Here is a 13,419-nt window from a genome sequence, read left to right on the forward strand (position 1 = left end):
GCAAATATATTGGCCATTTCTGTGTTTTGTCAAACTGGATTAAGTTAATGTAAAAATATAAAATGCCACTTTCTTTACATTCAGCTAATTAATTTGTAAACATAAATATACTGTATTACTATGCTAGCATTTCTGCCACTTACTGTTAATGTTATGAAATGATGTAAAGATGCATCCTCAGCGTGTGCCTCCGAGGAAAGAACGGCTTTAATTTGAACTGATCATTGGTAATATCTGCTCTCAAATAGGAAGGAATATCTCCTTATGAGAACATTGATTGTATCCCTCTGCATTCACCCACGGCAAAACTTTAAGGCCATGTTCTGTGGTTCTTCATGGCCGAATCTTCTCATTAACTGAATGCCCTTTCATCCTCCAACTATAATTAGGGACAGTCTACAAAACCATTTTTCTGGGTAATGACAATACTTGGTAAATACATTAATTAGCCATTTTTGTAGTATTAGAAACACAAGACTTTACATAGTTCTTCATTGTTAGTTTATATTTGGCATCTGATACGCAAAATGTAAATGTGGATAAAATGCAATTAAATTACTAGAGCTACCACTGTAATTAGATGGTTTAAGCTGATTATGTTTGGGCTTCTGCTTAGCAATACAAGATGTGCCCAGCAAGTGACATACCCTGATCTCTAATTTTAGGGCCCCTTAACACGTGTATGCCCATTTGCGCTCGCCTCAGCACCGTATTTTTGCAGAACGAACGATGCTTTTCTTGGTGTGTGTATGGGCGTATTTACTGTACTTTTTCTGCCCGCTGGGCATGCTCACTTGTGCACGGCAAACAAGGTGCACCTCTTGACCAGGGTAGGTCAGAGTCACTCCCGCTGTAAACAACCCATCCTTCCCAAATTAATAAAACCAAGACAACGTTTGCATTAATTGGTCACAGCTGCCATTTATTATTAACACAAATTAATAACAATTTTATCCCCCCAAACCGTAATGCATAAAATAAATTGGCCTGGAGGGACTCCCTCCCTCTTCACCCACACTTGCTAACCACCAAACTGTTTCTACATAAAATAGCGCTCACCTCACCACTGCCAGCCTATTCCTCTTATAACTTAAGACTCACCGCACCCCACCCCCCCCCCCATATCACTAACTCCCCCCATCCCATTCAAAATCACCCTATTAGTCTCCTGTTACTTGTAAGGCTTAATGGGGGTGGGGGTAATGGCAACATCTCCCTTGTTCCCTCATTACCCCAGTCATGCGTGGCCTACCTGTGGTTCCCCGCTCCGGCCCCTACTTGAAATGGCTAAATAGCTTCAGATGTGTTCTTTCTCCAGTGTAATTATGCATCTCCTTGCGTATTGCGCACACATTTGTGCACTCCCATTAACTTCTATAGGGGCGCAGAAAAAGTAGAGAATGCTGCGTTGTTTGTGAAAGCGAAATACGCACTCAAAATGCGGAAATGTGAACAAACCTACGGTATTGAAATCAATGTTTTTTTTAAATCTATGTATAGCACACGCAAATACACTCTGGTTTAGGAGACCTTAGTGTGCATACACATGTAGCGTTATAGTGCTAGTCCTTCCAGTCCAGCAAGAACACAAAATAGGGGACCTTCCACAGTAATTCCAATTCCAGTTTTCTTTCACACATTTATCCATAGTGTTGGAACCAGCTGCTGCTGCACACATCCATCGTAAAACAGTGCAAAGTTTCTGAAAAGGGTGCATTGCGGCATTATTAATTTGAAGCATCTTGCTAGTGCGGCATTATTAATTTGAAGCATCTTGCTAGGTATATTAAACACTTTTCCATGTATCACTTCATGGCTTGGATGCCTTGGGATCCATCGGGCACAGGGTGAGCTGCCAGCTGCCCACTAGCTTTTTTTTCTGTGTTTAATTCCTAATTTTCATTTTATTAAATAATCATCCTCACTAAATAAGTGTTTTCTGTAAAAAAAAAAAACAACAAACATTGCTCGGTGATCTACAAAATCGGTTCCTGAGCTGCTATAGAAGCATAGAGGCAGCACTGTCTATACCTCATAACTTCTATTATTATGATTGGGACTTACACAAACAGGTAATGAACTGTAACCAATATTCATATTGCACTATTTAGGTGGAGTGTATGGAATGGGGATAGCTTTCCAGGTCTTCATCTTAGTTATGACCCTGCAAAAGTCAATGCCCTTTTGATACGATCCCACTTGTACTTGTCAAAACTGCAAAATATCACCCAGGTGTCAATCCTAATTATATCCGGTGAACTGTCTGCACAGAAAAGTGATGAGCTGCTGGGTAATAGTGACCGCAGCCGACTGGCAGGAATGCCGATTGTTCCTTCCTACACAGAAGGAAGCAGCTGCAGTTTGCTCCTGATTGCAGCCGGGCAATAAATAGGAATCCTTAATTGCTTTTATTGAACTAAAAATAGCAGCTCCCGTCTTGGCCGAGTTGGGTTTTTCTTTTGTGCTGTCAGTGATATGGCGAACGTGTACTTAGTCGGTTTCCTACAGCGCGGGTTGTGATTTATTAATCTTTTGTTATGCAGAAATCTTCTGTTTACAAAATATCGTTTCACAGCTTCTATAAAGGCCTCCGCACACGGGCGTATTTGCATTGCGGAGTCTGCCTCCGGACTTCGCAGAAAATTAAGACTACAGTATTCAATGGCAAAACAGCATTTCATCTCCACGAGTGGAAATAGATTGCAATTTTCTGCTCTCGGAGAATAAATCTCAGCATGTTGCAATTCTGTGCGGGATACGCACAACCGGCTTTCATTGAAGTCAATGGAAGCAGTCCATCCTGCGGCACTTCCGCAGTGAGCACTGCAGAGGTATCGCAGGATAAGCATCACCTCCCCCAGCTCCGGCGGCTACTGCGCATGCGCAAAGGAGTGCGGCCCAGCACGTCCGCAGCATGTGCAGAAGCCGCTGGACAGGTAAGCTGGGGTCACCAGCCAGGCACCGAGTCGAACTCCACTGCGGAAATCCTGCATGCGGGGTCCGACCAGCCCCTTGTGCGGCTGTTAAGCATCAGTTTTTGATGAGTTTTATTTTTTTTTCAGCTAAAGCCCAAAGCGAATCTAGTGGGAAGAATTAGAAGTCCTTCAATTTATACTCCTTATTCCTTCTGACTTTGGCATGAAAAACTGGTATGGAAAGTGATGCTTTAGAGAGGAAGGAAAAAAGGCAGGACAATGTGTATTTTTTTTTTATAGAAATTTTGACTGATGGTTTTGTCCCTTATTTATGACAATTGCTGCATCCATATACACTTGAGGTGCTAACAGGAGGTTTTCTTTTCTACAAGAACCTCTGCTTGGCACCAGGTAAGTCCTATTTTTGATTGCAAAATCTGACTAATCATTTATTGCATTCCATCAAGGCGCTGTAGGTACTATTGTATTTTGTCACCACCAAGAAGTCCTGGTGGAGACGAGTGACAGTGCCCTGCCAGGACCTGAACACCAGCTTGCTCTGTAGCCAATCAGCTACAGCGAGCGTCACCGGCCTAAGTGTTCTCCCACAGCGGTGGCACCACAAGCAGAGGATCCATAGCCAGGGGGAGATATCAGGCAAAGCTGGGAGCGGTGGTGACACATGCAGAGGATCCACAGGCAGGGGAAGACATCGGCAAAGCTGGGAGGGGTGAGGGCAGCGCTGGCACGACATGCAGAGCCAGCGGCGTCAGGAGAGGCTGAGCCGACCCTAATCTCCCTAGTGCAGCGGTAAGGCGAAAGGAGATGCTAGGGGGATGGCTGCTCCAGGTAAACTCCTAGCAGCAGCGTGTGTATAGATTATTGCCTGGACTTAGATTATTCACTGTAAATGTTTCTTTGTTACCCCTGTAACATGGAAGTATTTACAGCTAATAATGTAATCTATACACACGCTGCTGCTAGGACCTTACACAAGTCACCCAATTGGGAGCTAGGGGCGTTCCTACATACAAGCCCTGTCAAACCCACTAAATTCCGGTGGTGACAAGATACACTAATACCGGCGCTGTCCTACTTACACTGTGACTTCTATATTTTTGCTCTTCAGATTTTGGGGTGGATCTCTGCCAAAATCCACGTAGAAATCCATACTATTTGGCATGGATTTTGAAATGGGTTTGCAGGTGATTTCATCCTTTCAAAATAAAGTGGTAAAGATTTTTGTCACTGATTGTCTGCAGCGGAAAATCCACACTAATTCCGTTACATGTGCGCGTTCTCTATAACAGTTTTCCCCAGACACTGAGCTCTAAATCTCCTCCCTATATGATGTGATGCAACTTTGACAGTAGGAAATCCTACTGTGAAAGCCCTAAACTAAGCCCTAGCTACAGGAAAAAACCCATATCACATAAGAAGCGCTGTCAGCTCCGTCGCGTCTTCTGCCCAGTCCCCGGCAGTTGTCTTTAGGCATCTCTTCTGGTCAGGAGGAGCTGACAGCACTTCTTAGGTGATGTATTTTTTTTGTTATGCAACCAGGGCTTATTTTGGGGTTAGAGCTTATATTTCAAGGTCCCCCTCCCTTCGAAAATCCCAGCAAAACATAGCTACAAAATCGCGATATCACAGACTTCCAATGCAATATCGCTGCAAATTTCTCGCGTCCATATTGTTGTTGCCCGCCTGGAAGCGGCCTTAGTGAAGTGGAGCTCCAATCGCTATAAATCTATACGATCAGTTAGATTTAAAAAATAATCAAGAAATAGCATTCAAGCGTTTATATTTGCTTTAAATATATGCATATACATTACTATGTTAGGTGTCCAGTTTTGCAAAATATAGTAAAATCATATGGGAGCATTAACGTATATGGTAAGCCAATACAACAAAATACACGGAAATTGCAACAGAAAACACAATTTTATTGTTACTTTAATTATATCAGTTATTTTATGGCAAGAAATATATACATGGTGTTTATTGGTACAGTATATTGCAACATTACAAAAGATGATCAAATAAAACCACCATGGTGCAACCTATTCTCACATGGTTTTGTGGAAGACAAGAGTTGAGCTACAGTACTATATTTGCATTCCATGCTATATTGAAATGAAAAGTAAAAATAAGAACTTTACATCATACACTATATCTAGATGCTGACAGTGAAACCACTTCTAGACCAACGATGTACAGAAAAAAAAAAATATTTATTTTTTTCACAGAATTGAATTGGCAGGTTCAAATGGCTCAACACATTTTGATTACATACGGTAGAAAATTAAATGCTCATTAGCATACTAGCATTACATCCAATATTCAACATTAACAATTGAAAGAGGTTTTTAATTATAATATTCACAAAAGTTGAATAATACAAATTCAAAAGACTATGTGGCGGACAAAAAGGGAGGGGTAATAAAGAGTGAAGATGTCCCACATGCACACAAAAAGTTAGCCCCTAGATAGAAACCTGGCGATGGAGTCAAACATAATGTAGCAGTATGAATATAGAACTACACTACTACGAAACATAACTAGTAGAGCACAAGGGCATCTTAAAGTAAACTGCTATAGAAAAATGGTCATTGTCTTCCTACGATATCATTCACAATGCCAGCATAATATGGATTGTAATGCACATTGGAGAAGTATAAAGTTCTAGGTAATTGCGAGGAGAATTCTTGATCTTCTTCTATATGGTAGAGTGCTTTCTCTTTTGTGTAACATATTCATTACAATACACAATATCTAAGTCTTACTGTAATTCAGGACTAGAACACAAAAATATGTATTTGCGTGAAAGGACTAAATTACCCCAATTGTAAAATTTTGCTTTGTCTTATCAAAAATGACGTCTCACCCATTCATCGTTATCTATATACTGTATAACAATTAGACAGAAATCCTTGGTGTATGTATATATATGTATATAAAAATGTGTAATAGATACTATAAATTCTAACTTGCACTTGTCAAACATAATACAGTAGTTACAACTGCCAGGATTTGCTGCATATTGACATAGAAGAAGTACTTTCTGCACTTGCTAATAACAAAGTACTTGAAATGTTCCAAACTAATTACCTGCAATGATAAATCAGGTCAGACTTCCACCTAATAGTTCCACCTGGGTTATCATCTACTAATAATCTAGAGTAAACTGATCAACATAAGAAGAAAAATGGTTAGCTTTTAATCAGTGTAGCTGTAGAATTGGCAAAATCAGATATGTCAGAACAAAGGAGAAGCCATATTGTCTTCCGTGTAAGCTAGAAGCATCTTTTATTGGAATCTTAGTAAGTGGTGGCAGAGATGGAAGTATGAAAAATACAACACACAAAAGCATTACACATGGAGACATTCTGTGCTCAAATAAACACTTGTGATTAGGACACAAAGGAAGGATGCAGTTGGTCGAAGATACCATCCAGTTGTCTTGAGTGTTTACAGTAAAAGGCTTGCAAGGCTTAGAGTTAGCTACAAGGAAAAGAGGGAGATGTTGACATATTAGGAATAGGAATTAGAATATTGTTCAGAAGGTAAAATGGATATCTACAGGGAAGAATTACATTTTAGTTCTTAAACCGTGACTGCATTTAACCAACATTTTTCAAATCTGGTGAATGGATCAGCTTAAACCAACATCTAGGCACCAAGGTCCAAAGCAAGAAGATTACTTGTTTATTTCCATGACAGCACCCATGAGAGAGCCTGCCTTCCTCCAGACGGGAAACTCACAAATCTAACCCTTTACTTAGTTCTGTAGCAAAATCCATGGATTATTTGATACCCTTTCCTATTTTATCTATGGTATACTTAAACTTTTTTTTTTTTTTGAGCCATTTTTGGCTTATGTACATGAATGCACTTGCATTGCATATTACGCGTGCAAAATGAGTAGAACTTATTGATTTCAATGGGTTTATTCCCATGAGCACATCTTGTGCCAAAAAGATACGCAGCATATTTTATTTTCATATGTATTGCGCACAAAAATAGCTCATATTAAAGTTAGTAGCCCATTGAAATCAATTGGGATTAAGCTTAAGTGGTTTTTGGAATACACAAATATGCAGGGCATGTGTGTGCAAAAAATTAAAGTAAAATACGCATAGGCACCTACAATGCCCAATGCGCAAAGATGCAGCGTAGAAACGCTTACAGCTGTGTGAAGCCGGCCTTAAACACAGCAGTAGGAGGGGGGGGGGGCAGGGATTAGCAATGCTATCATGGGCTCAAGTAAAACAGATTACCGGATGGTACGTAATCTTGTTTCCCTTACACCCTTGAGCGATTGCAGTGGGCACAGAGCCTTTTACTAGTCTGTCACTTCCTGACCTGCAGAGAAAGCTTTGCAGCAGTCATATCACTAAAAGTGCTTTTACAAGGAACGATTATCGTCCAGATTCTAGTGAGAATGTAAATTATTGTCATTTTATGTAAATAAAAGGACTGACTGAACGAGAAGTTGTTCACTTTTCATTCTTCGTTCAGCTTCTACATACAGAAGACTGAATGATCTATTGTTCGGTATAAACAGGCAGACCATTCCCTTATGAACAACTGCCTGCTCACTGTGCATGGAGCTGGGCGGGCCAAAATGATCCTTGGCCAACTCTGCCTCTATTTAGTCAGTGATGCTCGTTCCTCTGTAAAGACACAGAAATGATCACTGGGAGGACCTGTTGGGCATCTATCCTGTATAAAAACACCCTTTCATCACAGGCAGGAATACATTAAAAAGTAAACCCCTATGTAGATAGTCTCAGCTGATCACCTACTTCTGCACAGGTTACCGAGCATGTCTAGAACAGTCTCCCATACAAAGTCAATGGGTTCCTTGCTATCTATTGTGTGAACTGCCCATGAAGTAGTTATAAACCCTATCTTCTAAATACTTTTAATGCTGTTGAATGTAGCTCAGGAAAGATAGCAGCCCCATGGTCCTGCACAGACAAGAGAATCAAAAAAATTCCTCACTCAGAAGGTAAATACAACTTAGTAAAACATTTTAAATTTTTCTATTTGGATTTAATTAATACAAAAAAACATGGTGATAGTCCCTTTAACCCCCCCTTAAGGATGCGAAGGGTTAATAGTGCAGATCAGCTGTACCGCCGATTGCAGCTATTGCCCGCTGGTGTCAGCTGTGATAAACACCTGGCGCCCGCTCTGTATGCGGAGAGGCTGCCCCACGATCTCTTTTCATACATACTCCAACCCCGCAAGTTGCAACTGTACGTCCTATAGCGGGAAGGGGTTAATTACTAGCCTAGTAATGGCCAATAGCTCACTGGATTAGAGAATCCACCAATAGAGTACTAGCAAAACTCAAATAAACAGTCTTAAAGTTTTGATAAATGGAAAATTGGTACTGTACTCGTGGTGGAGAAACCGCGCCAGACAACCAGATGGACAGTCTTACCCTACAGAAAAATACATGGTACAAAAAAAAAAGTCCCTAGAAGGGATTGTTTTTTTGCTGCAAAAGTCAGCATGCAGTAACATCTCAAGCAGATATGCAAATGATTAGATTTGTGGCATGGTTAGATGAACGGTCTTGCCACCTGAGAACCTAAAAATGGTTCTACCATTGGCCTATAAAAAGGCTTTCAGAGGCTACGTCTATATAGTGCACCTCTTTTTGAGCTTGTTGACCAGTAGATATGCCTCTACAATGCAATCAAAGAGATTTTGCCCAGTTAAAGTTTGAGAAGGGCACATTATTGGAATGCGAGAAGCTGGATGGTTGTAGCAACAAACTGCCCACCAACTGGGCCATTCTAAACAGACTGTTATTAGATATTGGGACTAGTGGATGCGCAAGAGCATGCACACAAGACAACCAGGCTCAGGACGCCCTGGACAGACCACCAATAGAGATGAGCATCTGATCGTCCGACAAGCATGAGCAGCTCCAACAGTTTTGTTGTCCACCATCCAGAGACAGGTGGTACTATCGTTACAGCCCCCTGTGTCTGTCAAAACCATTTCCAAGCATTTGGCTGAAGGACATTTGGTCTCACAGCATCAATTATGGGTGCTGCCTCCATTTGCAGTGGTGTGAACAAAAAAAACTTGACTGCTATGGAGTGGAACCGGGTTCTCTTCAGTGACGAAATCAGGTTTAGTTTGGGCACTGATGATGGCCTTGTTCATGCTTGGAGAAATTGGGGTGAGCGCCTCAACCGTGCCTTTGCTGTAAAGCAGCACAATCTCCACTGCTTGTCTCATGGTCTGGGGGGGAGGATCAGATATGACAGTCAGTTAACCCTAGTAGTGACATTAGGGATAATGACAGCTCAGCGATATATTAAGGACATCCTGCAGCAACATGTGTTCCCTGTCATGGCAGGGCTTCTGTGAGGCATTTTTCAGCAGGATAATTGCTCAGCCACACACAGCAAGCCAAACCAAAGCTCAGAGACTATACAGACCAAGCTTCTGTTAAACCAAAGATCCAAGGTATACTGGCCAAGCTCAGAAGCTATAGGCCAAGCCACAGCTCAGAAGCTACATAAGCCAAACTTCTGCCAAACACAAAGCTTGAAGCTATACTGGCCAAAGTTCAGAGGCTATAAGCAATGCCCAGAAGCTAGTTAGCAATAGGCCAAAGCTCCTTCCTTTCCTGACCTCCAGAGACAGGGAAGCACAGCATCCGCCAGGAAATCTGCAAAAGGATGATTCCAGGCTTACCCCAGTGGCTACCTGTGGAGCTTTACACCGGACATGTAACCTCTCATGCCACCAAGTTTGGGACCGAGGCCTTGCAGTCTGCCACCTTTAGGCTCAGTTCCCACAGGATGGAAATCCTGTGGAATGGCCGCAGTGAGACCACACGGAAATTCAACAAGATTTCGGCAGTGGAACGGCTACTTCAAAACCTGCGTCATTTGGCGCAGGTTTGAATCGGCTTTTCCACCTGTATTCTGCTGTGGAAATCTCTCCCTATAGAGAAAAGGGAGGCTGCAGCGGAAATGGCAATACAATTGACATGTGGCTGATTTGAATTCCATGCCGCATGTCAGTTTCCACGCGGCTTGTCCGCAGCAAACTATTGGCAGCATGTGAACAAGATTTTTGTACATTTCTTCCCCATTCCTGCTTAGTCTCAGGTTTAAAAATGCATGTGGAACTTCTGTAGCAATTCCACCCCATGTGAACCCAGCCTTAGAGATCTGGAGGAAACCTTGAAAGAGCAGATACACCCAAGCAGCAGCTACCACTGCCAAACTGTCCTATGGACAGGAACAAAGGAGGTGAAGGGTGTTCCCGCATTTAAAGAGATCTGGGAGGTTCCTGTCCGGAGGGAGGCTGGCTTTCTCATGGGTGCTGTCATAGCAGGGAGGGAAAATGAAGTGTATATAGCTATAAAATATGAGCTACTTTTATGAAAGGGGCCCTTGTCAGGCTAGGTTAGTGAACTGGTCTATGGTTTCTGTCTGAAATGCTGAAAATGGCAGTCAGACGGAACCGCAGGCTGTTAGTACTAAAACAGAAACCAAACCTGCAAGCTTCCATCTCCATTTAAACAGGCTTCGTTCGGTTTGTTTCCAGTATTGTAGCAGAATAGTTGACTGTACTGTTCTATCTTGCTAAAATGCTGGAGACAAGTGGAAACCTGCGAAAATGGAGACCAAGGCTTGCAGCTTTGGTCTTCGTTTCAGTAATCTCTTAGTAATGACAGTCTATTGTTTGATCCAGGGTTCCGACCAAATGCCATGTTTGGTATTTCAGATGGAACCCTGAGACGGAAACTATAGATGAGTTTACTAATTCAAGATGGAGTTAGCCACAACCTGCAGGAAATGGTTTTAGGTCAGTTTTACAAGAAACATACTACAGGTGATATAATTACAGCACTATTGCTCGTCATTTTATCTAACCGTACTCTACTCCAAAGAAATTCCTTCTTACAATTCCTGTGGAATATTCAGCACCAAAATCCAAACTACTACTACTGTAGATTTTGGTACGTAATTGAAAATAGCAGAATCTTGCCGGCAATTCTGCACTAAAATCCACAGTTAAGAGTTGCGGAGTTCAAGGACGGCATATTTCACAACGCTGTAGCAAAATAATCCACTCCATGTGAAAGATCCCTAAGGTCTATCTCATGCTCTGTTGATCAGAAAGCAATGTCTTGCTTTCTCTTGGACATACAATGTAATTAGCTCGTCATAGATGTAACTTAAATCTGCTGGGCTCCAATGCAAAACCTCTATCAGGCCCCCACAACTAAAATGCTTCATTCATAGTACTGGTTTCTTTATATAGGGAAGAGGAACCATAAGGGTCTCCTAAGGCTCCAGGGCCCACATTTTCCATACCCATTCAAGTAATACCCCTGTAGCTTGCCCTTACTTGGGTATTGTTGGTGACCCAGAACGGTGGAAGTGTACATTCTGCCATTTCCCATCACGACGGTGCCAAACACGAGTTTCTTCAGACTGCATGGTCTTTGGCAATCCTGTGTTATCCATATATTGGGTAAGTCGAATGTAGGCAATGCAGGCAGCATCTTCCCCAATCAAGTGAACATGAGGGTTTAGGATAATAGTATGGATTGGCTTGTTGCTCTTGGATAAAGCTACAGATAAAATTAAAAGCATTAGAATAAAACAAATACATTTGTATGTTTTGGCTTTCTGAATGTATACAACAAATACACTTTCATACATAATGACTTCAGCCCTGAATGAACAAGACCTAATCAGAGAGTTGCTAAAGGTCAGCTATTTACGTCTGGACCATGTACTTCAATGGCAGCACACCACTCAGAGCCAGCAGAACACCTTCAGCTATAGATATAGGTTGTTTACAGGAACAATGATTTACAAATTAATAACCATCTATCAACATCTTTAAGGGGTAGGCTGAGGAGAAGAAATTAAATTGAAATCTGCGGAGCGCTGTAAAGTCATTCTAGCATAACCCAATCCCTCATAGCCTTGCTGGTGCCCTGCTGCACTCTTCTTCAGGCTCCGGCTATGATGTCCAATCACAGGGACATGTTACGGCTGCAGCCAGTTACCTATCAGGGGATCAGGCGTCATTGGAACAGCAGTGGAAGATCGGGTGATGTAGGACTTGTTTTAATGTTTTTATACAGCAGATTTCAATTTATTTTTTCTCCCTAGACTACCCCTTTAAGATAGATTCATAAGAGAGAAACTAAGGGGAAGGTAGAACCATATCTTAACTAGAGCAATATCACTACCTTCCAGTGTCTCTCACCATCTTCACAAGACAAAGGGAGAGACATTGTTGTTAATTAACCATTGGACTATCAGTTTAAAAAACTGAATACTCAGTGATTCCATCCAATCGGGAACATTACAGGGAGCCAACTATAAACAGCAACAAGAAAGTGTAATCAGCGTAAAGGGATATTTACAGTCAGAAAAAGTAATAGGATATTGGTAAGATATGCCATTGCTTTCAGCTTGTATGGGACCCATGATCATAAGAATGATGGAGCCACTGTACATCCACTTCAATAGAGTTATGCTTCAGGGGGCACCACGGCAGATAGGGCAGAAGCACTCACACTGCAGCCCCTTTGTTCTCAGTCCCAACAGTTAGCCACTGACTTAAAAGTGAATGTACAACACTGAACAATGAGTAAATGAGAATTGTGCAGTCTAAAAGGGCCATAAACCAATCTGTCACAGCTTGAAAAAAAAAGCCATCGATCACATTTCATATATCATTGGGAAGCTTTGTCATGTTTTTGTGGGAAGCCATTTTTTGGTTGTAGCACCAATTCTATCCTATTCCATACAAACCTAAAAATATTTCAAATTAAAAAAAACTGAAGCAACTGCCTATTGTATAGGTTATAAAGGGAATATGAGCCAGATAAGGGGAGTATGGCTGCAAGGGCTTGTTTATTAACTGCGACAATGAAGACACATAAAAAGTCTGCCTAGGAAACGCACATAACTTACAGCATGTAATATCCAAGTGAATACAATGTATACAGTTGAAACATATCGAGCACAAAATAAATAGAACACACCATTTTCAAAATAAAATCGATGAAAATCCATGCCTTCCACAAGATTTCCAAGAGCTTCAGGCTCAAATGAAGTAAGGCCAGGATCACAAATCTTCCTGTAAATAAAATATTAACATTTCAGACTTCAACAGACTCGAATGAAGAGCAGAGTCAAACTTGAATTTCCAAAAAAGCCAAGTTAACAGTTGAGAAATGCAACCAAAACTAAAGTGAACAATTTACTAACAGTTTCTGCAAGTACTATAGGACTAAAACTGATAACACAGTCTACAGTAGTACACAGTAATGCATTACAAAATAAATAAAGATAAAGCCAAAGATTCACCTTTACTTAACATTTTAGATTAGGACTAGATGCAAACCAAGATTCAGAAATCAGATACAATTTACGGCTAGCCATTTGCAATAGCGTTCACACACCTGCTAGGCCCACAGCCATTCTATCCATCTACTAGAGAT

General features: G+C 41.4%; 1 protein-coding gene across 5 annotated transcripts in view; it reads right to left on the reverse strand.

Annotated features, from left to right (window-relative positions):
* Positions 1-4,837: 4,837 nt before the first annotated feature.
* The window catches only part of CAMK2D (calcium/calmodulin dependent protein kinase II delta), a 223,468-nt gene continuing 214,886 nt past the window's right edge, over positions 4,838-13,419 (reverse strand). For 3 of the 5 annotated variants that reach the window (XM_066573877.1, XM_066573872.1, XM_066573874.1), the window contains 3 exons: positions 12,961-13,055; positions 11,304-11,529; positions 4,838-6,416 (listed from right to left, as the gene is read on the reverse strand). In XM_066573877.1, coding sequence (XP_066429974.1) covers positions 6,413-6,416; positions 11,304-11,529; positions 12,961-13,055 — 325 coding nt within the window. In that variant the 3' untranslated portion in view covers positions 4,838-6,412. Of the gene's footprint in view, positions 6,417-11,299; positions 11,530-12,960; positions 13,056-13,419 lie in introns of those variants that run through there. The other 2 variants (XM_066573876.1, XM_066573875.1) reach the window with 1 other exon arrangement.

Source organism: Eleutherodactylus coqui, chromosome 7 (assembly GCF_035609145.1).
Source record: "Eleutherodactylus coqui strain aEleCoq1 chromosome 7, aEleCoq1.hap1, whole genome shotgun sequence".
Taxonomy (NCBI): Eukaryota; Metazoa; Chordata; class Amphibia; order Anura; family Eleutherodactylidae; genus Eleutherodactylus; species Eleutherodactylus coqui.